The following is a 23,666-nucleotide window of genomic DNA, read 5'->3' as shown; positions in this document are numbered from 1 at the left end:
CTCTTGCCAACTTATGAAATTCCTTAAGGAAGAACAGACCACCACAGGCTCCTCTTACTTCTTGCATCTGGAGAAAAGACTGAACCGGAGGGAAAAGATAAGCGGAATGCCACAGCTCTGACCAAGATTTAGAGCACAGAGCTTCTTTTCCTGGGAGCCCGTACTTTACAAAAGACACCTCAAGCTTAGCACATCGAGTATTAAGATGTTACATACACATGGCATGGTACTAGAAGAGCTGGTGATACTCCTTCACGGGCAAGAGACAGAAGGGGAACAGCAGCAGAAAGGTCAGGGCCCAACTTGCCAATGTGCACAAGATGTTCTCTTTCCAGGATTAAGTGGAAATTACCAGGCTGAGAAGTGGAGGGTCACCTGGTTTAAACTACTGTCTGGTTGGACATGGGTTTGCTCAACTGGTGTCCTTGGTGGACAATTCTTGAGTGTCTACTGTGTGCATGCCACTGTATTCAGTTGGTGGGCCTTCCTATGAGGAAGGAGATTTCTGAGAAACCCGTGCAAACAATAATCCCTAGGAATGAGCTGATCACAGAACGGGCAGAGATGAGGTCTTCTCCCAGGGCTATCGTCTGAGAGGATTCCTCCAAGACTTAGCCCCACAGGCCCCCTCTGTAGGAAACAAGCCAGAGAAAGCAGCATTCAGAGAAAATGGGGGACAGAGCAGGGAAAGGTGAGGATCCCAAACGCATACAAGGTTGAGTGTTCACCAGAGTTGGTGTTTGGTTCTGAGGTGACCCAGAGACTGAAATACTCACAGTCCGGTCAGCAGCTTCCTTTGGATGGGCCTCTGAAACCTGACTGACTGCTCTCTAGGAATGAAACAGTGGTGTGTAGGGCTTGTAGCAAACAAGCCAGCCTCAGTCACTTTGTTCCCCCAGGAGAACAACCTTTAGCACCTGAACGCTAAGAATGACTCCATTCTCAGAACTCCCCCTCCCCCCAGGAGGTAGGTAAGATTATTTATCCCCATTTGGCAGCTGGGGAGGAAGTGAAAGAGCGAGAGGTCACAAGACTTGCCTGAAGTCCTTGACAGAGTAGAGATCAGACCTCAGAGGTTTGGGACTCCTGATGACAGGCAAGGCCTCGGCTAGTCCGCGTACATTTCTGAACGAAATGCCAGAATCATACGCTGGGAGAAGCCTCATCAGAGAGCGGGGTGGACGATACCCTGAGTTGCTTCAGGAGTCTAAAGACCCCTGAAAAACAAACAAAAAACCCACCCACCCACCTGAAGGTTGGTGGGGGAGCCTAATTCTCAAGACCCAGTGGAAACCCACAGTCCAAGCTGATGCTAAAAGCTGTAAGAAAACGTGGACTTAAGACACAAGGGGCGGGGGGCAAATGCAACTAAGATTGAGAATGCTCTTTGCAGAGGAACGCTCCACCACAAAATGAGACCTAGGAGACTTCAGGTACTGGAAACTTATCAAGACTATCCCAGAACCTTAGAGCTGGCTGTGGGAGGGGATGGCCCGGAGAAGCCTGAATGCTGACAGAAGGTGGAATAAGATGGGAGGGGCTGTGTAAAAACACCAGGATGGGCACTGCCCAGCCAGGGGTATCTGCCCTGACCCAGGGCACAGTTCCCTTCTTGTCTTTCTACCAAGCTGTTCAGCTGCAGAAGAGGGGACATGATTATGAGTTTTGAAAAACAGGGAATATAACTGAAGAGGAAATCAGAGAGACCCCCTCCACACCAAACACTAGAGGTCTTGGTCAGAGTGGACAAAAACAATTTTGCAGAAGGGGAAAGGCAGTGCAGCTACAAATCAGGCCCAGGTCAAGACACCATGCAGAGGACAGGGCAGCAGAAGGGTTGGGGCAGCGCAGGCACTTAGGCACAACATAGACAGAGGAGGAGAGTAGGGGACTGGGGACAAAGGTCCACTGGTTCTTTCAAAAGTCACCATTACCAACTAGAAATTCAGTACAATTTCGAAGTAGGTCTGGCATGCTGGGTACAAGGAGCTCTGTTAGTTCAGCTACCTTTCCAGAAGCCCTGCCTAGAGCCCAGTCACCTGGCCATCAGGTCTTTCTCCCAAAGTCCCCTAACTGGGTCCCTGCCAAAGCAGTACTTCACTCTGAACCCTGGAGGGGCTTCTCTTTCTTCTGGTGCTAGAAGCCTTGTGGGAGGAACGGTGGGGGGATGGAAAGGGCTGAAGCACAGGATCAAGCAGAGTCCTGCAGATGAGTGCTCCTCCCCCACAAACCCACAGACATCTGTAACAAAATCACCCTTTAAAGTGCACAGCTCTCGAAAGAAGAGTTCTGGGTGGGAACCCTCTTAATCCCGATCATGGGGCTTCCTCCCCTCCCACCACAAAAAAGAAAGGAAAAAAACTTCAGACAGTTGAACTGCTACTATAAGCTGTGGATCATCATTTTTGGCTCTTTCTTTGCTCCCTCCCTCTGCCACCTGCCCCCAAAGCCCGACCTTCCCCTTGCAGGAGCTAGGGATGGGGAGGAAAGAACAGGGAGGCCCTGATATTTGGAATGTTTCTTATCCTGTGTGCACCCCCATCCTTCCTTAGCTCAGGCCTGCTGCTCCCCATCACAGCACCCTCCGGGGCTGCCCTGAAAGGATGCCATGGGGTAATGAGCAACAGACCCTGCCTTGGGAGGCTGCCTTCATGCCTCCTCTTTCCCCCCAATCTCACTGCCAAGAGAGCCATTCCCTGCTCGGCATGTGCAAATCCTCTGCCTGCTCACGCTGAGGCCCAGCTCTGGGGTAAAGCCCCAGTCCTGGTCTGGGAGAGAGGTTCATTTTCCTGCATTGGAACGCCCTTCGATGGACAGCTTTACCTCCTGCGGAATGAAAGAGGGACGGAGCAGTGCAGCCCGTGCCTCCTCCCCTTGCATGCTGTATCTTTGGAAGCTTGGGGCTGGCCAGCAGGCCTGAGCACCAGGCTCCGGCTGCGAGGGCTCTACCATTTGGGAGCCCTCACCTGACGGCTGGCTCTTCCCCTCACTGTCACATTGCTCTCTGGGTCCCAAGACTGTCCTCTCAGGCCTTTCTCGGGGGGGACCCAGCTGGCCTGGGGGAGCACAGCTAGCCTGAGAAACTGAGTTACTGTTCAAGCTCTGTAAACTGATAGAGATGCAGACATCTCCCACCTGCAGCCGATGGCAGGGCAAAGAGAAGAGCTGTGCAGTCCGCCCAGGGCTGCAGGACGACCAGCCCTGGCCATACACAAAGAAGGGGTGCTCGGGGGGCACCTCGATGCTCACTTTGCTCTGCTGCTCACCAACCACGAAATGCAGCATGACAAATCCAGGCCACTGGCTCTCCTGAATGTCCACGACCGTGCTAGAGTCAATCTTCAGCCCCCCGCTCACTTCGGCACTGCGCACAAAGTCCTGGGTCTGGAGGTCCTCCACCCGCTTCAGCTCCCCTGTAGCCAGCTGGATGATGGCGCCTTTCATGAAATGGGAGGGCAAGTGGGAGGAGGTAATGGGGGGTGGCGTTGGCTCCTTATCTGGGAAGGTGGCTCTGGCCTGCATGTCCAAACTTGATGCCACCAGGATCTCCGAGCCCACGGGCAGCAGACCTGGGTCAGTTCCAGTGGGCACCAGGTTGCCATTGGCTACAACCATTGCTTTGGGTAAAGGTCTATGTTTCACCGGTTCCTGATGGGATTGAGGGTAGAACCCTCGGGCCTGATTTTTCTCGGCCATCTCTGCTGGGTTCCTGGCTGACCCTCGCCCCTCACCCTGATGGTCAGGGGTATGATGCGACAAGTTGAGGGGGCTGGGCTCATCCTTCCTCTGAGCTGTCACCACACGATAGTCCTGAGAAGCTAAAGCGCCAACCACCCGCTGGACCTCGAGGTCGGTGTCTGGGGTCCCTCGGTGTGTCGGCACTGCCACCTCCACCCGTGCAGTCTGAGAACCTGAAAACAACTGTCCATCCACCACACATTCTACCACTGGCATCAGTCCCTGGCCTTCACTCTTGCTGTTGGGGGAGTCGAGGGCTTCGCTTTCCCGTCTTACTAAGTTTCGTTCTCGCTGTCTCTGTCCGTTGGCAGCAGCTGCTTCCAGAGCAGACTGGCCCTCCTGAGGGGTAAGAAGCGGGCTGGCACCTGCTGGAGGGGTTTCATGCAAAGTGTACCCAGCAGGTAGCCTGGACATCTGATAATAAATGGGCATCCGGCCTGGAGCAAGGTCCAGTGGCTGAGTACTCGAGTGATGTGGCAACTGCCCAGGTGGGGAGGTGGCAGAAGGGGCTTTGCTGAATGAGTGGGCTGGGGATGAAGCCTGGGGAGGCGGAGTGGCTCCTTCTGCCAGGAGTGAGGCATATGGCACAAAGTGTGGAAGGTGAGAGGTGGCGAGGTTGGCAGAAGGAGAAAGGAGGGGACCCGGTAGGAAATTAGGTGGCACAGCATAGGGAAGGCTATAAGGAGACCCGATAAACTGCAGAGAGGTGGACGGGAGTTGAGCATAGTGGATTGGGGGATAATGGATTCCTGGATGTTGAATCAGTGAAGACGCTACATTAAATGTGGGGGGCAAGGGGCTCATGTTCACCACAGATGGGAGGCCAGTTGGGGAGAAAGTAGCAGGTGGCACAGCCACCTTATACAGCATACCATACTGGTCCACCGTCAGACCAGTGATGGCCTCAGCTCCATCACCCCCCAGACTGACTCTGGCTCCTGCCTGGCTCTGCCCGGCCACCACAACCCCTCGGGACCATTCAGAGGCATCACTGGAGGGTGTGTGGTTAGTTGAGCAGCTGGTAGTTCTCCCCATATCCTCGCTGGTCACGGGGAGGTCTCGTTTCTTTGGTGGAAGGCATTCCTGACTCCTCTCATGAACAGGTTTCATATTGCTTTATGGTGTTCCTGGAGCCTGGAAGGGGTCGGCTTGCTCCTTGGGGCATCAGAAGGGGCTTCTCTGTGGCTCCCCTGCACCCCTCTCTGCTGCTGGCTGGGGCGCCCACATCTGCTAGGGAACAAATCAGAAGCAAAGAAAAGTAACCTAGGGGCGAACCAAGTCAAAAGAAGTAGCAGAAACTGTGCCCACAGAGGAAGGTGTATCGAAGGGGACTGCTGGGAAAAAAAGGCATGATAAAGGGGCAAACAAGGATGCTACCCTCCCCTCATTCATCCAGCCCAGGACATGAAAGAAACAGCCAGGGAAACCACAGAGAGCTACAGGAACAAACATTCAACAATTCATAAACAACCTGTGAGCTCTACAACCCCAGAGAGACCAACAGCTTCATGATCAGGTGTGCCACTGATGGGGACCTTGACTCTTCCCAGCTTTCTCCCCAAAGAGATTTGACCACACGGTTGTTGCCGCTGGTTCTTCTTCCTAAGCTTCTCCTTTTGTCACCAAAGATTACCATGCTATCTTCTTTCCAACATATGACCTCATCCTCACTTCCTTTCCCCAGCCCAGTTTGGGTTATGATCTCACCTTTCCCCATCCCCCCATCTCAGGCCTGGTTAAACTCTCATCCTCCTTTGCCTCGTATCACCACTACCTCAAAGACCCAAGTGCCACTGAAAGAAAGCATCTTCTGTGCTCCATGAAATACTACATTCAAACTTGGGCCCTATGGAAAGTGATTGCACTAGTGTGTTCTATAATGTATTTGTTTCTGCTCTTCCCTAAACAGCAACAAAACTCTTCTGACCACACATAGACTTCCTCCCCCTGCCAGAGTCTGGAAAAACTTCTTTTCTTCTCAGTAACCATCTTCAGTGTACTTTCTTCATTCATTCTCTTTCTTTTTTCCTGTGTGTTTTCTTTTGCCAATGGCTCTTTTTCCACTGTAGATCTGCTCTAGGCACCACTTCCTAAATTCTTGTCCCATTCCTCCAAACCTGTCTAGGTCTCTATTATTCATAAGAAAGTTCTCTCCCCCTTTTCTCTTGCTGTCACCTTTCATACATGCATTTGTCCCTCGTCATAAAGTACCCTTTTGGTCCAAACATTTCAATGCATGAACTTTGTCACCTATTTCTTGCAATCAAGGCTCCAGTTCTTTAGATCTGGATGTTACACTGCTCTGTTTTTCCACTGATGAATCCCAGTGTTTCTTCTGGCAACAAGGTATCCAAATTTCCCTCTATTACCTGAGCTTCCAGTAGTGCCTCTGAGCAGCTGTAGTAAGAAGCAGTGTCCTCCCCGCTGCCTTGGGAGCCTAGAAGACAGAAATAGGAATAACGTAAGCAGGAGTCCAGGCTCTCGCTTCCCCAGGGTCATCAAGGTAATTCTAAAGCCACAAAAACATTAAAGTCCATGAGTCCCTGCCTCATGCTCTGCTCCAGAGGTAACAGCACATTTAACAAGTTTCTAGGCATTTGAATAGAGAAAAAGCTATATCTTAAGCTCTAATTTGTGGAAGGACATCCCTGAAAAAAAATTTTCAAGGTGTGTCAAGTTTCACTGTTTTCCTTAACGTTTTATTCTTCATTCTCTACCTGTACTTATTCCCCAAAGGTTAAATTTACCACCAATCCCAATTTCAGGTAAATGTGCAACTAAAAATGTAAGATTCAATATTATTCCCATGTGAACAACGGGAAGCTGGAAAAATCAACTGCGTGGATTTCACCTTTATTCAGGGCTGATGAAAACATAGATGTCAGGGCACCTGGTTGGATTCAGTCATTAAGCATCTGCCTTCAACTCAGGTCATGATCCCAGGGTCCTGGGATCAAGCCCCATATTGGGCTCCCTGCTCAGCGGGAAGCCTGCTTCTCCCTCTCCCACTCCCCCTGCTTGTGTTCCCTCTGTCGCTATCTCTCTCTCTCTCTGTGAAATAAATAAAATCTTTACTGAAAAATACAGATGTGGAGGTTATTTAAATGAAAAAAGTGCCACTAGAGGAAAAAGAACAATTATTTATGTTTCTGGGGCAGAAAAAGAGGTCAAGGGGGAGTCACTCAAGGGGAAGCCTTATTAACAGATTTTCAGGGTAAAAGAAATAGGATCCTGTGTGTGTGTGTGTGTGTGTGTGTGTGTGTGTAAAATTTTCTGATTGACAACTGTACCAAGTGTTGAATCAGGTGTGACAGAAAATGCAAACACTGCTTGGGTCCTGGTAGCTCTTAACAATGGGGAAAAAAGTTCACATTAAAGTATCAATATCTGAATCTACACATGCCAGTAACATCAAGCACTGAAGAACAGAGCCTTCATCTCTGACAACAGATAAAGCAGTACTGACCAGTACTCTGAGAAACTATCCATTGTCCTGTCCAAGTCCTACAGAACTGCAAGCCTCTAACCAAACTGAAGCAACATTTATCTCTTAAGACTGGCAAGGTGTGTATGTACAAGAAAAGGTGATGAGATAGGAAAACAAGGGGGAAAGAAAAATTCTCAGTTCCACAAACACAAATTACACAGTGGGCACGGGTCTTGCATCCCTTTTTCACCAACAGTTCCAGTAATCGAAAAGCAATTAGCTTTCTCCTTCATTCGCAACAGAAATTGGGGTCACATCTCCAATCCCTGAATGATCTTTGCTTCCTGCAATTAAAACCTTAAGGGAAACCTGCCTCTAGGTTTGCCAAACACGGCCGAATAAAAAAGGCAAGAGGTCTGAAAGAATGACAACAAAGAGCCAAGTCTGGGCACCAGGTTCCAACAACGCAAAACACATTTCGGAATCTGAAACCTCCGCCTCAGGAGGGGCTCGATGAAGACTTCTCAGAAGGAAGATGCAGCTTGTGACCCCAACCGAGGGGGCGGGGAAGGGAGTCTGTTCCGGAGTCTGTTCAACGCTGCTAGTGAGAGCCCAGAATCAAGAGAATGAACCCAAAATTCGGTGAGGGCGAGAGGTACGCCCGCCAGAAATGAGTGGAGCTTGGAAGAGACTATGGGTTATGGCTTCCCGTGATCCTGCAATCCTTGCTTCAACAAGGGTAGGGCCCGAAATTAGGAATTTAACGTTTAGGGGTGGGGAGTCGATCCTTGAAGCAGAGGGACAGGGACAAGGCCCCGCAGGCGATGCTTCCTTGTTTGGGGGCCCCTTCCCGCCCCCAAAGACTCGGACACCCCGGCCCGCGAAGACACAGCCGCGGGGGTGCCGGGGCCTGAGGCCGCCTTCTGGGCCGGGCCGGAGAAAAGCGCGCGGGACTCGAGGCGCGGCCTCTTTTGCTCTCCCGGTCCGCGGTTCTCGGGCCCCGGTCCGGCGGGGCAATGGGCTCCAGGGGGCCACTTCCTCCTAAGCTCCGAGCCCAGGCCTGCTTGGCCTCAGTGAGGCCGGCCCAGCGGCCCCCACGCCCGGAGACACTCACCGGCCCATCTCACAGCGCTCCTCGGGCTCCTCCCGCTCGTCCCGGAGCCGCCGCGACCGCGGCCGCCGCCATCCCCGGCCCCGGAGCCGCCCCACACCCAGCGCCCCCCCAGCCGGGCGCCCGGAGATGGCGTCAAATGCGTTCCGCCCCCGTCGCGGGCAGATGGCGTCACGGCCCAGGCCCAAGAGCGACGCCCAGAAGTCCCTGGGAAGGGAGGGATACGGCCCCTAGCCCCTCGCCCCTCGGCCCCAGCGCCCCCGTGGTAGGAAAACGGGCTCCTCCCCGCGGGAAACAGGGTCACGTGAAGAAGGTTGGGGCGTCTCTCTCGCCCTGACCCCATCATGACCCCTGCATTCTCTCTACGCCAGTAAATTCTGGGGGTTCCCAAACAGAGCCCTGGGGCGTGGCCAACTGCGACCCTCATTTCCTGGACTTCCGAGGCCTGACAGGTGAAGCCTCATCCTGGGAACCTCGGGGAACTCCGAGGCGACCCCTGTCCAGGAGAGTAAGAAGATGCCCCTGGAGACCCAGAGTGGGGATGGGGGAGCTCTTTGAGTTGAGAAATGGCTTTGACAGGGATGAGAATGGACAGGATCCAGGATCTAGGAGGTGAAGCAAGTAGTGGGAACTTGAGGGATGATAGGAGGGCGTTCAGTACAGTGGGAAGAGGCCTTGACTACTCGGTCAAATATTAGGTCACCATTCATTGCTAATTAACTAGTCACCTTCATAGTAACATGAACATCTGATTAACGATAAGTGAACAAGTGAACACCAGTCAAATTAGTGGTTTGATTGAAACCATGTAAAAAAAAGTTCAGCATACAGACAGAAACAAACTAAACTGAGGAAAAATGTTTAACTATTAGAGAGATTGGATCTGAGTGGGTTTTTTCCCCTTTCAGTTTCTGCAAACTCTGTTCAGTAAATAACAATTGATTTTTGTTTGATTTTAAAAATACTGGCTGGGCTCTGGTCCCTGCTCTGTAGCTATCGGACCTTAGGAAAATTGTTTTACTACTTTAGACTTAGGTTTCTGCTTCTGCAAAATGAAGAGCTTAAATTAGATGAAGGGGTGGGAGTAAAATGTAGATAAAAAGAGCTATTATTATATATTAAGTGAAAATATAAGCAAATACGCACAGTATGAAATAATGTATTTAATGAAAAGACATTTATGTATCTGTACAGAAAAGGAATGGAAGGCTATGTAACAACTAGTTAACACTGGTTATCTCTGGAGAGGAAAGTAGCATTGATTGGTGACCAAAAGATACAAAAGGGACTTATTGTTTGGATTTCGTATGAAAATATTATCCTAGAAATATTAAGATGAGTAACTTAAAATACAAGTAAAGTTTATGTTCTCTAAGATTCTTCTAGGGTATCAATAGACCTCAATTTTGGTATTTTCTCACCTGGATGGGCACAAATATCATCAAAATCATTGAATGCTGCCACACACATGCCTTGCACCAGTGGGTGAAACACTGAAGCTACTGATCTGTAACCATCTAATTAGTATTAGTCATGACAGTCTTCTCCCTCAGTTTGGCCAAGAAGGAAGTCCTGTAGTTACTCAGTGATTCCGTTTTAGCACTAACTGGAATTCTGGCTTCTAATTCATTACTTAGCTCACTAAATTGGCATTAAAACTAACAAGATTTTTTTAAAAACTGCCAGGATAGACAAGCCTATGCTATCAATCTATTTATTTAATTTTAAAGATTTTATTTATTTATTTGCAGAAAGAGAGAGCACAAGCAGGGGGAGGAGGAAAGGAGGAAGCAGGCTCCCCACTGAGCAGGGAACTGATACAGAACTTAATCCCAGGACCCAGGGACCTTGACCTGAGCTGAAGGTAGATGCTTAACCGACTGAGCCATCCAGGTGCCCCTATGCTCTTTTTTTTTTTTTTTAATCAAAGTGATATACATGCTGCTTGCTGTCTTTGCCAATTGTTTCCATATCGATAAATTCAAATCAATATAAAACAATCTGCCAAGATAGAGACCCTTTGGATCCTCCAGGTGTATTCAAGGATAACCATTTCCTCCTCGATTAAGGTATACTCTCAGAGAGTTGGTGTTTCAGACATAATTGAGAGAGCAGGCACAGGTAGATGCAAGCAAAAAGAATTTTTTGGCTACCATCCGTTAACATGATTACATAATGCAAAGGCGTGTTTGTTTTAAAGACAAAACAAATAAACAAAAAAAAACCCCAAAAAACCCAGAATATTCTGATTGGTGAGACATAGGTGATTCCTGGTTTGGTGTGGCAGTCCCAAAAGAGTGGGTCATATCTCTGCTGTATTCTCTTCTAGAACTCTACTCCAAGCAATCTTCATGTCTTTGTACATATTGACAGTAGGAAGCTCCATAGTGACAGTTTGATAGGAGTATTAGTAAATAAGTAAACTAACATAGTTTTTAGATTTAAGACGCTAAAATAACAAAAAATTCCCTCATTTCCCCCAAAATCTGTATCATTCTCTGAAATCTGGATAATTCCCTATATAAGTTATTTATAGTAAGTAAACTCAGGGTTTTATTCACTGTAACTGACTCAATGAATAGTTGTTGAATGAAATTTCACAAAGATATCTCAAACTGCAAGACTCTCCATGCTGATTTTTTTTGCTCCCATTTCCTCATTTCTACTCTTACCTGGTTTTGCCTATTTGTTACCTGTTTTCAGTCTCTGTCATCTGAAAGTCCTTCATTTTCTTTCACCAAATTTGTTTGTTTAATTTCTGCAAAGTTTTCTGAACTGATGTAGTGAAAGGAGGTTTGTAGTTTTTTTTTTTTCATTAAAAAAAATTTCCCTGCTCCATAAAAGGAGATTTTTTAAGGTATTTGAGACATTTGGGAACTGAAAAGTTACAACTCAATCTGTTTTGTCTACCTCTGCTCTTTCCTTGGATTCCCACTGAATTCCTTTGATGTGTGTAGAATGAGTTTGTGTGATGGGAGATTTTTAGCTACTCTGTTGAGAGGAAAACAACAATGACCACAAAACCCCGCTGGGCTGGTTCTTCTTCTCCCTAAGCAGGCACAAGTTTCAGACCAGCTCTCTGTGTTGCCTAGTTCCTCATTGGTGATTTTTCTACACCTGTCGTACAGACAGGGGCTATTCAGACAACTATCCCAACTCTTTTTCAATGTTACGGGATCAAACTAGTGAGAAGAGCTGGTAATTTGGGAAACTATGTGTGTCATAACAAGAGGAATAGGTGGTTTTTTCATATTGTCAGTCTCTTCACTTGTATTGCTCAGCATATAAATGTGTCATTGTAGGGAAGAACTTTATCTTTGAATCCCGACGGCAGAAACAACAATCTCAAGTGTAGGTTGAAGTTCTAGAAATACTTGGCAGATTTAGCTTTCCCAAGACATGTGTTAGATGCCTGGTATTAGATGATTTTTCAAAAGCTTTTCTAGATGTCCAAATGTAGAAATGTGCCGTTTTCAAGCTTCTGTTTTATCTACTTCTGAACAATGTTGTGTCCTTATTTCCACATGCTTTTAATGTTATATACCCTCTCCAGATTCCAATGGGGATTTCCCTCCCAAATTCATTAATATTTTATGTACAAGGAGGTCTTGGAATTTCTATGTAAGTGACTAATACATCCTTTGGGGAAGGGAATCTCGATCTGCTGTTTGCTTCCTCAGACACTTGCCAAAGGTTTTCATTTTTATCAGAAACTTCCTGCACAACTCTGAAAAGTTGCAGTCAGAACACTGACAATTGAAATAAACCAAAGGAAACCTAACCCTTACTTGAATTGTAAGAGTCCTATCTGGGGAGTTGGGCCACAGGGAAGGAGTACATTTAGACCATTGCTGAGCAGACGGGAATTCCTTACAGGGGCCTACTGAATGAATAAAGTAGATGTGGAAAAATTAACGCCCCATGACATTGATAACTCTTCCTCTGTGAAACTGGCTCGACAAGGTGATTTGTGAGCTGCTGTGCCTTGTGGTGGAATCATGTTCATCTCTGAACATGAACATCTTCTAAGGCAATCGCCTTCAGGTCAACCTTCAACTGGTTGTCAGTAGCCTGAAACTCCTGGAAAAAAGTAAAAGTGAGTGAACAGTTCAGACAGCACAACAAGCTGCTTCTCATCACTGAGCACTGCCCTCCCACACCCCATAGATCTCCTGAGATGTTACTTAGCAATTCTGGAATTCAAAGGAATGTGGCTGACTTGTGGGAATGATGATTATAGTGATCAAATCACTTAAAAGTTTGCAAAGACTGTTCTGTATCTTGATGGTATCGGTACCAGTATTTTAGTTTTGCAAGATGTAATCCCTGCATGAAACTAAGTAAAGGGTACTCTGGATCTTTATTACTTCTCACAAACTGCACGTGAATCTATGATGATCACAAAATAAGAAGTTTAATTTTTTAATTTAAGAAAAAAGTTTCCAAAGATTTCGAATGTAAAACAATGTCCAGAATCCTGGACTCTTCTTCATCAAAGTAGAGAACTTTATCTAGTCAAGCCTTTTCAAATGTGCAGGTGCTATTAAGTTTGAGCTGCCGGGCAAATTTTTCTGGCAATGCTTCCTTATGTTTTTTTAACACGCCGAAAAAGAAATAAAAAAGCTATTTCTTCTGTCAGGTGACAGCTCAGGTAGTGTTAGACCCACGAGCTGGTGTAGTAGCTGACAAGTGTTGTCTTCTTTCTTTGAATCCAACTTATTTTCTGTTGCCTCTTGTTCTTTCCTCATTTCAATGGGTCACATGAACCGTTAACCCCTCAAAAAACTGAAAAACAAAACAAAACAAAACAAAACGATGATCTCTGATTATGAGGAAGGTTCAGGTAAAACAAGTTTTGCTTGTGCATGCAGTTTTCTGAGTGCCCCTTAAATAGCACTATTTACTATTGAATTACTGTCATGTGTTGGTGGAGAGGCAGCTGTTCCTCAAACTTTCAGATTGATTTTTGGGCATTCTTGAGACAATAGGGGCCTAAGAAAAATACCTTAAACAAAGAAAATTTAGGCAAGCCCAGTGGTACCCATCATTGTTACCATGAACCATGATGATGACATTGCTGGTATACACAGAACTTGTGAATTTTCAACTGCATGCCCGTGTGTCCTCCTATTTGATCCTGGCAATTCAGTGACACTTATAATTATCCAAATAAATTATATCCTCTTTTTACAAATGATGTGTAAACTTGGAGTGCCGGAGTGATTTGAGGTAAATAAAGCAAAATTAGCCCTGTCTTACCTAAACTTAGTACTCTTTAAAGGGAGGCAGTTATCTTGACTTTCTATCACTCCAGGGTTCTATTTTTTTCTTTTTTTTAATAAAGATTTTATTTATTAATTTGACAGAGAGAGAGAGAGGTCACAAGTAGGCAGAAAGACAGGCAGAGAGAGAGAGGGGAAGCAGGCTCCCTGCTGAGCAGAGAGCCCAATGCTGGGCTCAATCCCAGGACCCTGGGATCATGACCTGAGTGGAAAGCAGATGCTTTAACCCACTGAGCCACCCGGGCGCCCTCCAGCGTTCTATTTTTAACACAGACTGTAACCTGGGCACACAATAAGTGTTTGCCAATATTAGTAGTGGTGTAACAACAATTCAGTATTTAACTGAAATAAGTCCAGTTCTACTGTAATTTCTTTTCCCTGTGACATCTAAAGCAGAGAAGTTTCCTACTTTGGACATGGCTAAGCAGACTTTCAAGCACTGAGCTTTGTGTTTATTTCAGATTTAAAGTAATCTCATGTCAAGAGTTGCTTGCAATGACAGAGTAGCTCTGTTCCTGATTAGAAGGTGAGCATGAGGGCTCCTGGGTGGCTCAGTGGGTTAAGCCGCTGCCTTCAGCTCAGGTCATGGTCTCAGGGTCTTGGGATCGAGTCCTGCATCGGGCTTTCTGCTCAGCGGGGAGTCTGCTTCCCTCTCTCTCTGCCTGCCTCTCTGCCTACCTGTGATCTCTCTCTGTCGGATAAATAAATAAAATCTTAAAAAAAAAAAAAGAACGTGAGCATGACTCAGTGAACAGATGGGTTACATAGTTTGGAGGCTCAGGTTTTCCTGATTTGTGAAATGCCTGTTTCCCCAGGCTCAGTCATCAGTTGATAAAACAAGGTGGTAAGACTTATCTCAGTGGATTGGCCTGGGACAGGTTCCATTTGCTACCTCCTCAGCATGACTCAACTTGTTCATTTTATTGGCATACTGTGGTGAAAAAGCACAGGAACCTGCAGTTTGAAGATTTGGCCTTGTTCTAATTCAGTCACTCCTAATCATGTGACCACTGGCAAGCCATTTAACCTCTCAGTATCTCAGTTTTCTCAGCTGTACAATGCAAATAACAATATGAACCTCACGCAAGTGCACAAGTGTTGCAGGGATCAAATGGAAGTGTATATATTAAAACAGTTTCTTATTTTTTATTTTATTTTTTAAGATTTAATTTTTAAGTAATCTTTACACCTAATATGGGGCTTGAACCCACAAACCTGAGATCAGGAGTTGCATGATCCACCAACTGACCCAGCCAGGTGTCCCTGAGGACAGTTTATTATTTTTTTTTATAATTTTTAAAAAAGTTTATTCATTTATTTTTCAGAGAGAGAGCACAACAGGGGGAACAGCAGGCAGAGGGAGAAGTAATCTCCCCGTTCAGCAAGGAACCTGATGTGGGGCTCGATCCCAGGACCTGGGATCATGACTTGAGCTGAAGGCAGACGCCCAACCGACTGAGCCACCCAGGTATCTTGAGGACAGTTTTTTAAATGCAAAGCACTTCATGCATCTTCTTTTTTAAATAACCTTTTTATTATGGGGGTGTCTGGGCGGTTCAGTCAGTTAAGCATCTTTCTTTAGCTAAGGTCATGATCTCAGGGTCCTGGGATTGAGCCCACCTGGGACTCTGTGCTCAGTGGGGAATCTGCTTGTCCCTTTGCCCCTATCCCCACTTTTGATCTATCTCTCAAATAAATAAAGCTTTAAATAATCTTTTTATTACAAAAATAATAATTGTTCACTGTGGGACATTTTAGAAAAGCAAAACAAGCTGAAGGGATAAAACAAAGACCATTCATCAAGCACCCTCTAGAGCAGTAGGCCTTCAACAGTTGTCAGAATTAGGGAGCTTGTTCAAACACAAATTGCTGGACTCCCTTCCAGAGTTTCTGATTCAGTATTTCTGGGGTGGGCCCCAAGAATCTGCATCCCTAGCAGGTTCCCAGGTGCTGCTGGTGTTACTGATCTGGGGATAGCCCTTTGAGAACCACTGACCTAGTGCAAAACACTGATAACTTTATATATGCATATATAGTGTATATTTTTTATTGTTTTTATTAAAACACTGTTTCACCCTATCGTATAACCTGCCTTTTTTATTCAACGAACTCCACTTTGTACATGCATTTTCCTATACATGTGCTTCCTGCTGCCACCAAGCTGGCCCAGAAAGCAAGGAAAGAGATTGCTGACTATCTAGCTGCTGGGAAAGGTGAATGAGCTCAGATCTGAGTGGAAGACATTATGGAGAAGACTACCACATGGAGACCATGGAGATCCTGGAACTATATTGTGATCTGCTGCTGACTTGGTTTAGCTTGATCCAAGCCACAAAGTAAGACCTATGGAACTTGCACCGCTTTTTAGGCTCAAAGGGGTGAGAGAACATCCCTGCCCCATAGTGAGGAAGAGGGTGGGCTTCAATTTGTTGAGACTGTGCCAAAGGACTTTGTCTCTAATTTTTATAGGAAGAAGTAATGCTGTTTAAAGAGACTAGGTCAGTCCAAAGAGCCATTTTTAGAATCATATGGTTGTCTTTTTCCCCCTGAGCTTGTAGAAAAGTGGGAAAATACAGACAAAAAAAGAATCCATAATCACCAAGTCTGGAGCTAAGAATTTTGGTGTATTTCTTTCAGTCTGTATATGTATTTCTGTATTTATCTATGTTGCATAAACACATTGTGTGTGTGTGTATATATAGTTATATATACCTATATGTACATATAAGTATGTATTCTAATTTCAGTTAAGAGGAATTATTTGACATATTTTGAACATTGTCCATGGGCTACCTTTTATTTATTTATTTATTTATTAAGGATTTTATTTATTTATTTGTCAGAGAGAGAGAGGGCACAAGCAGGGGGAGTGGCGGGCAGAGGGAAAAGCAGGCTTCCTCTTGAACAAGGAGCCTGATGAGGGGCTCAATCCCAGAACCCTGGGACCATGACCTGTGCCAAAGGCTTAACCAACTGAGCCACCCAGGCACCTCCATGGGTTACCTTTGAAGCAGGGGCGGGGGTTGGGGGAGAAACATAAACCCCTGTGTCGCCTAACTTTGTGTTTTTCTTAGGGAACTGGATTCTGGTCTCACCGAATCTGTGTCTGCACTAATCTGGATAGCCCCGTCCTCCAGTCAGAGGTACCTGAGTTGAAAATAGTAAGTCTAGGGGTGCCTGGGTGGCTCACTGGGTTAAGCCTCTGCCTTTGGCTCAGATTATGATCCCAGGGTCCTGGGATTGAGCCCAGCATCAGACTCTCTGCACAGCAGGGGGTCTGCTTCCCTTCCCACCCTCTACCCCTTTGCCTCTCTGTTTACTTGTGATCTCTCTGTCAAATAAATAAATAAAATCTTAAAAAAAAAAAGAAAATAGTAAGTCTAATAGTTTTCACTGCCTGTTCTACGACTGTAGGTGAGGGTATCACTAGTGCTTCTTGTTGGAATTGTGGGATTAGTTCGAGGAATCCTTTTTTCTCTTAAAGGACAATGATAAAACCTTATTCTCCTGCTAGTCTTTAAGTGAAAAAATGGTTTTCTTTCAATGGCAATAATAGATACAAATAAATAAACCTCACCTAAAAAAATAAAGCAAAATTTGAAATTGGATTTCTTTTGTGTGGAGACAGGAATCCTAATTTATAAGGTGTTTACAATTAGAGTTTCTAAGTTTAACGTTTATCAGATATTTTAAAACAAAGCAAAGCACTTGTTAAATGTTGCTGTTGCTGCTGTTTTGAGCTAAAAGAATATAATTCCAATGAGGTAATATGAAAGTGATTTCTGCTCTTTTGGTGGTTCTTCATCTCAAGCAAATTTGCCATAACTTGATGAATTTTGCCTTTATTTATTTCTTGGTGATGGTTTGCTCCAGGTATCTGGAGCCACGTGCAAAGTACAGCCAAGAATACGGCCAACTGTGTTGAACCAATGAGATTGGAACTTTTAGCTCTCAGGTAGTTCTCTTCCAGAGACACACATTTTTCTAAGTCAAGAAGTCCAGGAAAAGAGCACTTAATTTTCTGCAGACTGAAAGATGTTTAGAAATAAGTTTTGCATTGGAGGCAAAGCAACTTGGATAAAGATTTTAGACTAGGGAACTCAGATGCTTATCAAAAAACTATCCTCAAGCAAGCTGAGATGGTTCCTTTATGAAGAAGGCATACATTTTCCTAAATGAAACCAGCCTAGTGATGTGAAGGAAGTTAATAAACTTAGAAGCTTCAGCTTTTGGACATCTTCCATCAGGACCACACACATAAAATTCAGGACTGACATTCAGCTGAGACACAGAGATCTGGCTGCAGTGTTGTTTTATGCTGGCGGACACTCTCAGCCTCCTGCGTGTCCATTCTTTTTTTTTTTTTTTTGTAAGATTTTATTTATTTATTTGACAGAGAGATCACAAGCAGGCAGAGAGGCAGGCAGAGAGAGGGAAGCAGGCTCCCTGCTGAGCAGAGGGCCCTGGGATCATGACCTGAGCCAAAGGCAGAGGCTTAACCCACTGAGCCACCCAGGCGCCCCCAGCGTGTCCATTCTGATTGGATGGTGCCCTGCTGTACTGGTTGCTGAGTGTGTTGTATCACCTCTGACAGAATTCAAATAGGTGTAAAGTCAGAATTCTCGAGTCAAAGTATTTTTTTCTTATGTTTATTTTCTTCCTCTTATTTTACTTGGTCTGCGGCTCTTTCATCCCAGGAGAGGGCTGTCGTATTACATAAACTAAAGTCTTTTTGTTTCTGAATTTGTAGATATGTGTGTGACCAAGTCTGTTATGTTCTTTATCTTGCAGCTCCTGTGTAAATTAAATGTAACACTCTACCCCAGGTTCTAGTGGAACAATACCTGATAGAAATTGCTAAGAGCTATAATATGCCATATAAATCCAAGGCAGCCATTATGGTGAGTACTTTCAAGAAGGGAGACTTGACTTAAAGCTGAGATTTTTATTGTGCACCAGAAGATTTTTTTTTTCTGCTTAGGAATGTGGCTTTCAGAGTAACTCTGGCAGGAATGTAAAGCAGGTGACATTTGCACCTTTTCTCTGCCCACAAACTTTTCCTAACAGAGCTCGGCTTCTGCTGTCACATGACCTTTATAAGCTGGTAGCATCAGAGTAGAAAACAAAGATGAAGATATCTTTAGAATGTACTTGTGTAAAAAAACAAATAAAAAACAAAACACACACACACACACAAAGAAGTGTGTTCAACATTTTTGTTCTTAAGATCTCGATTTTATCCCCCCAGAGATAATTTGCATTTTAATAAAGAGCTCTTGGATTAAAGGCTGCAAGATCCTAAAGTATAAAGCACTCTCTTTTGGTGTTGGTTAAGAGTATGAGTTCAGTAGTGAAATGGCCTGTATTCAGATCCTAGATTCACCATTTATTAACTGTGAGACCTCAGGCAAGGGGCTTACCCTTCCAAAGACTCAGTCCTCTGATCTTTAAGAAGGGAGATGATCAGGGCGCCTTGGTGGCTCAGTTGTTAAGCGTCTGCCTTCAACTCAGGTCGTGATCTGGGGTCCTGGGATCGAGCCCCGCATTGAGCCCCGCATCGAGCCCCCCATCGAGACCCCCATCTAGACCCACATCTAGACCCACATCTAGACCCACATCGGGCTCCCTGCTCAGCGGGAAGCCTGCTTCTCCCTCTCCCACTCCCCCTGCTTGTGTTCCCTCTCTCGCTGTGTCTTTCTGTCAAATAAATAAATCTTAAAAAAAGGGGGGGGATGATCATAGTTAATAATTATTACCAAGTCTCATAAGTTCGTTGAGATTATTAAATGAGCTAATATGAATAAGGAAGTTAAATGCAATGCATGGCATATAACCAATGCAATCAAGTTTTGCTTTTTGTCATCATCACTGAGGGTGGTTTAAGCTTCCAAAAGGTAGTCATGGAGTGTTTTAGGGCAAGAGGGATATCCCCGTAGTGCCTTTGAATTGCTGAGGGGGAAGAAGAAGCAGATTCCCTGCTGAGCAGGACTTGGGGTGGGGCTCAATCCCAGGACCCTAAGATAATGACCAGAGCTGAAGTCAGACACTTAACCAACTGAGCCACTCAAAGGCCCCATTCCACTGGCTTTTTATTTCACTTACAGTAACAGGCAGCAGCTTTCCTCTGATCAAGGAGGCTGCCCATAGGCACTCTCATCTCTTCTCGCTGCCCTCATTCTCTCTGTTCCCCCCTTTATTTACTCTGCCTCAGCCACACTGGCCTCTTCCTGCTTCTTCAAACACACATGCTGATTCCCACCTCAGGACCTTTGTACTTCCGGTACTCCGTGTTCTCTAGCTATCTGCCCCATTCCTCGCTTACTTCCTTCAGGTCTGCACTTACATGTTCTCTTCTCTGAGTCCCTTCCCAGCTACCTTCTCTGAAATGTCCACCTCTTCCCTCTTTTCTGCTTTATGTTTTTTTCTATATTGCTCTTATCTCCAACATACTGTACCATTCACTTAGTGATCTTGTTTATATGTTTTGTCCCCTGGAATATCAGTTGTATGTGGACAGGGACGTCTGTCTGTTTTGTTTACTGTAGCATCCCTAGCCCTGTGCCGACTTTACGTCAGGTGGTCAATGGATTCTGTCAAACGAGGGAATAAATCCAGACTTTGCCACTGCTAAAGCTTAGTGAACTTTCTTGTAGATCTATCTATGCATATTTGTGTGTAGCTCTTAATCACAGAGGTATCACAGGGTCTGACTCTCAAAACATAGTCATTGAAAGAGAGAAAGAAGCAGCTTGTGGGCCAGAGGCTCAAAGCCTGCTTTAACGGTCATTGACTTATACTAGAGTCTAAACTGCGTGAGGGTAGGAACCATGTCTCTTTGCTCACCACTTCTTCACCTGTGCTTCCAAGAATGTTTGGCAGATGGTAGGTATTGCAATAAACAAATGTGTGATAAACTGAGAACCCAATGTGCTTCTTACCTTCTTGCCTCAGGAGGAAGCCCCGACAGACCTGGTCAGTATTGGATTTACTGAGGATGTCAAGAAAGGTGCCTTTGGCAGAACCGGTGGAACTTTAGCAAAAAGCGGTGATCCACTCAAGGCATCGCCAGTATCTGCGCTGGGGCCCTTTCCTATGAGATCCCCAGCCCCTTGTTTCTCACGCCTTCCTCCTGAAAGACAGGTCAGTACAGAAATGGGAAACTGAATCTGGAATGCTACTACCAGTAGTGGTAGAATATATTTCTACATGGGCTTTTTGAATGGTACAATAATCCTTGTGAAGTTTTTAAGGCCCGGGGGCATATTTACAGTCATTTAGCTGACATTTGATGTGTTTTTATCCTGAACTCATGAGACATAGGCCTATAGTCTTTTATCATCCTCTTGACAATACCACAATATGGATGCAGGAACATTTTTATGAGCTGGACAAATCTGAAAGTCTTTAATGTACAGTGATTTAGACTCATGTTTCAATATTTAATTTATATGTGGTGAAAACAATTTACTCTCTTGTTGAAAATAGTATAAAAATCTCAAAACTTTGTATGTATAAATCTAGAAAAATCAAATAAATAGAAGTTCAGGAGCCATACACATTAATATTCTTTATTCTCTGTTCCTTCAGTATGAAGTAAAGAGAAGTTGTTTTTATTGTTTTTAACTTGCTAGGCATTTCTGACCCCATGGAACTCTTTTTTAAAGATTTTATATTTCAGACATAATTTAGCTCTGATCTTCCTTGTTGATGTTTTTGTCTGAACCACACCTTTTGTACTGCTCAGCTTCCAGTCTTGGAATGCAAGTACTCTGATTTAAAATAAAAAAGAGTCATAATCTCTAGCTCCATCCACGTCATTGCAAATGGCAGGATTTCATTCCCTCTATGGCTGAATAATATTCCATTGCGTATATATGCCACATCTTCTTTATCTTTTGATGGGCACTTGGGCTGCTTCCGTATCTTGGCTATTGTAAATAATGCTGTTATAAGTCATTCAGAGAAAGACAAATACCGTATGATTTCACTCATATGTGGAATGTAAGAAAAAACAAGCAGAAGGAAAAAGAAGAGAGACAGAGAGACAAACCAAGAAAGAGTCTTAACTATAGAGAACAAACTGATGGTTGCCAGAGGGGAGGTGAAATGGGGTGGATAAAATAGGTGATGGGGAGCGCACTTGTTGTGATGATCACCAGGTATTGTATGAAATTGTTGAATCGCTGTATTGTACACCTGAGACTAATATAACACTTTGTGTTGACCAAATGGAATGAAACTAAAACCTTAAAGAAGAAAAATAAAAATGAAAAAGAAAACTTTATCATGGAAACTTTAAACATGTAGAAAATTAGAATAATATAATGAACTTCCAGGTACCCATCAATTTTAACAGTTGTCAACATTCTGCTTCTTTTATTTCTTTTATCTCTCTCCTCCTGACACTTTTTTTGTGTGTGGGGAAGAAGGAATTTAAAGCAAATCTCAGACGTCATATAATTTCACCCATAAATACTTCAGTATATATTCAGTATATATATTCAGTATATATTTCTAACACATACCCTTTGTTTTTATAATATAAAATGATGCCATTATGATGCTCAAAACAATTAAAAATAATTCCTTAATATTAATTCCTTAATAAATTCTTAATACTCAATATACATGATTTTTTATTTATTCTCGGAAATATATTTTTACAGCTTTTTTTTGAAATAAAGATCCAGAAAGATCCAAAAAGATCTACACACTGTATTTGCTGATATATCTTTTAAATCTTTTCATCCTAACACTCCCTTCTTCCTGCTTGTCCTTTTCTCCTCGCTGCTTATTTGTTGAAGAAAGGGTCCTCTGACTTTATTAAACTGAATCATCTTTCACAAGTAGCATCTCCAGGCTTAAAGATAAGAGATTTCCCAATTCTTATATGAGACCACACATGACAAAAGAAGCAAAACTCATAGTCACTCCTAAAGCTAATTTCCAGAAGGCATAAAAAAAAAAATTCCCCTTCACAGAAAGGAAGTCTGACTGTGATTAATTTAACTTAATTATGTGAAATATTTATTGAAGGCTTACTATGAAAAATTGTGTGTTTGGAACTCAAACCAATCACATCCCAGTGATCTTTTTTCTTTCAGAGTGACTCCTATAAGAAGAATGATTTGTTTCCTTCACTGGTTCCTAGTAAGTATAGGGAATGCTGGTAGAAACTGGATTTGCTTAATATCTGTTGAAGTTTTCCAGTTGTTATAAGACTATTCCTTGGGGTGCTTGGGTGGCTCAGTTAGGTAAGCATCTGACCCTTGATCTCAGCTCAGGTCTTGATCTCGGTGTTGTGAGTTCAAGCCCCACATTGGGCTCCATGTGCTCCACTTAAGAAAAAAATAAAAACTATTCCTCCATAGGTGAGAAAAGGTTATTAGTGATTGACTAGGAGTACAGTGGGTTCCTTTATAATAGATAACAGTTTTCAAATTGGATATAGATCTCTGAGAGATCTTTAACACACACACACACACACACACACACACACACACACACACACACACAGGTTTTAAAACCACTACCACACTGGATCATCATGGCATATATTTTGAAAAAGTGTTCTTTTTTAAAACGTCCAGTTTGAAAAAAAAAGTCCAGATTGCCCTTGAAGCAAGGGCCAACAAAATGTCACTGCTACCACCGTTTGCATGCTGGGGAGTTGTCTAGTTCTCCAGATTATATGCTGCCCTCTCGAAAGTAATAATAGCCTACTGTCTTTAAGTCTGGGATTTCTTTCTGGAAGACTGTATTATTGTGACTTTGAATTATATTTATTGAAATGAACAGGTCAGGACTCAACCCCCCAACTTCTCCAAAGCCAGAATCAAGATCCAGTGTTGGTTTTGTTGACTTTATGCTGCCTGATTTGCCCAAAGTAAAACCTCAGGCAAGACTATCCATTGACCCTCATGGTTCTGAGGAAGTTGATCTTGAAGATCTTAACCAGAGACTTGAAATGCTGAAAAAGACCACATAATTCCTTGGTCTTGGATTGGGCAATTAATTTTTTGGGCATCAGAGCTCTTCAGCACATTTTAATATGGCTACTTATATGTGGGTCTGAAGTTTTCTCATTTACAATTCCTTCCATCTCTTT

At 44.3% G+C, this 23,666-nt stretch overlaps 1 protein-coding gene and 1 pseudogene across 3 annotated transcripts; one reads left to right on the top strand and one right to left on the bottom strand.

The window, feature by feature from the left end:
* Positions 1-513: 513 nt before the first annotated feature.
* Positions 514-8,389, bottom strand: ATXN1L (ataxin 1 like). 2 transcript variants are annotated; one of them, XM_080827661.1, is made up of 3 exons: positions 8,280-8,389; positions 6,108-6,175; positions 514-4,968 (listed from the first exon to the last, which is right to left on the bottom strand). In XM_080827661.1, exon 3 carries the CDS (start codon positions 4,846-4,848, stop codon positions 2,782-2,784), a length of 2,067 nt encoding a protein of 688 aa, XP_080683787.1. In that variant the 5' UTR covers positions 4,849-4,968; positions 6,108-6,175; positions 8,280-8,389; the 3' UTR covers positions 514-2,781. The 2 variants fall into 2 exon arrangements, with proteins under 2 accessions (XP_080683787.1, XP_080683786.1); XM_080827660.1 differs by having other exon boundaries at positions 514-4,965.
* Positions 8,182-23,546, top strand: LOC308357913 (IST1 homolog; annotated as a pseudogene). Its single transcript has 10 exons — positions 8,182-8,575; positions 8,672-8,728; positions 12,307-12,376; positions 15,720-15,894; positions 16,633-16,731; positions 17,442-17,513; positions 18,350-18,459; positions 20,510-20,698; positions 22,663-22,727; positions 23,357-23,546. The product of its transcript is annotated as an IST1 homolog (transcript).
* Positions 23,547-23,666: the final 120 nt, after the last annotated feature.

This window comes from Martes martes (genome assembly GCF_963455335.1).
Source record: "Martes martes genome assembly, chromosome: 17".
Taxonomy (NCBI): domain Eukaryota; kingdom Metazoa; phylum Chordata; class Mammalia; order Carnivora; family Mustelidae; genus Martes; species Martes martes.
Note: the sequence above shows the minus strand (reverse complement) of the source record. Positions and strands in the feature narration are given on the sequence as shown.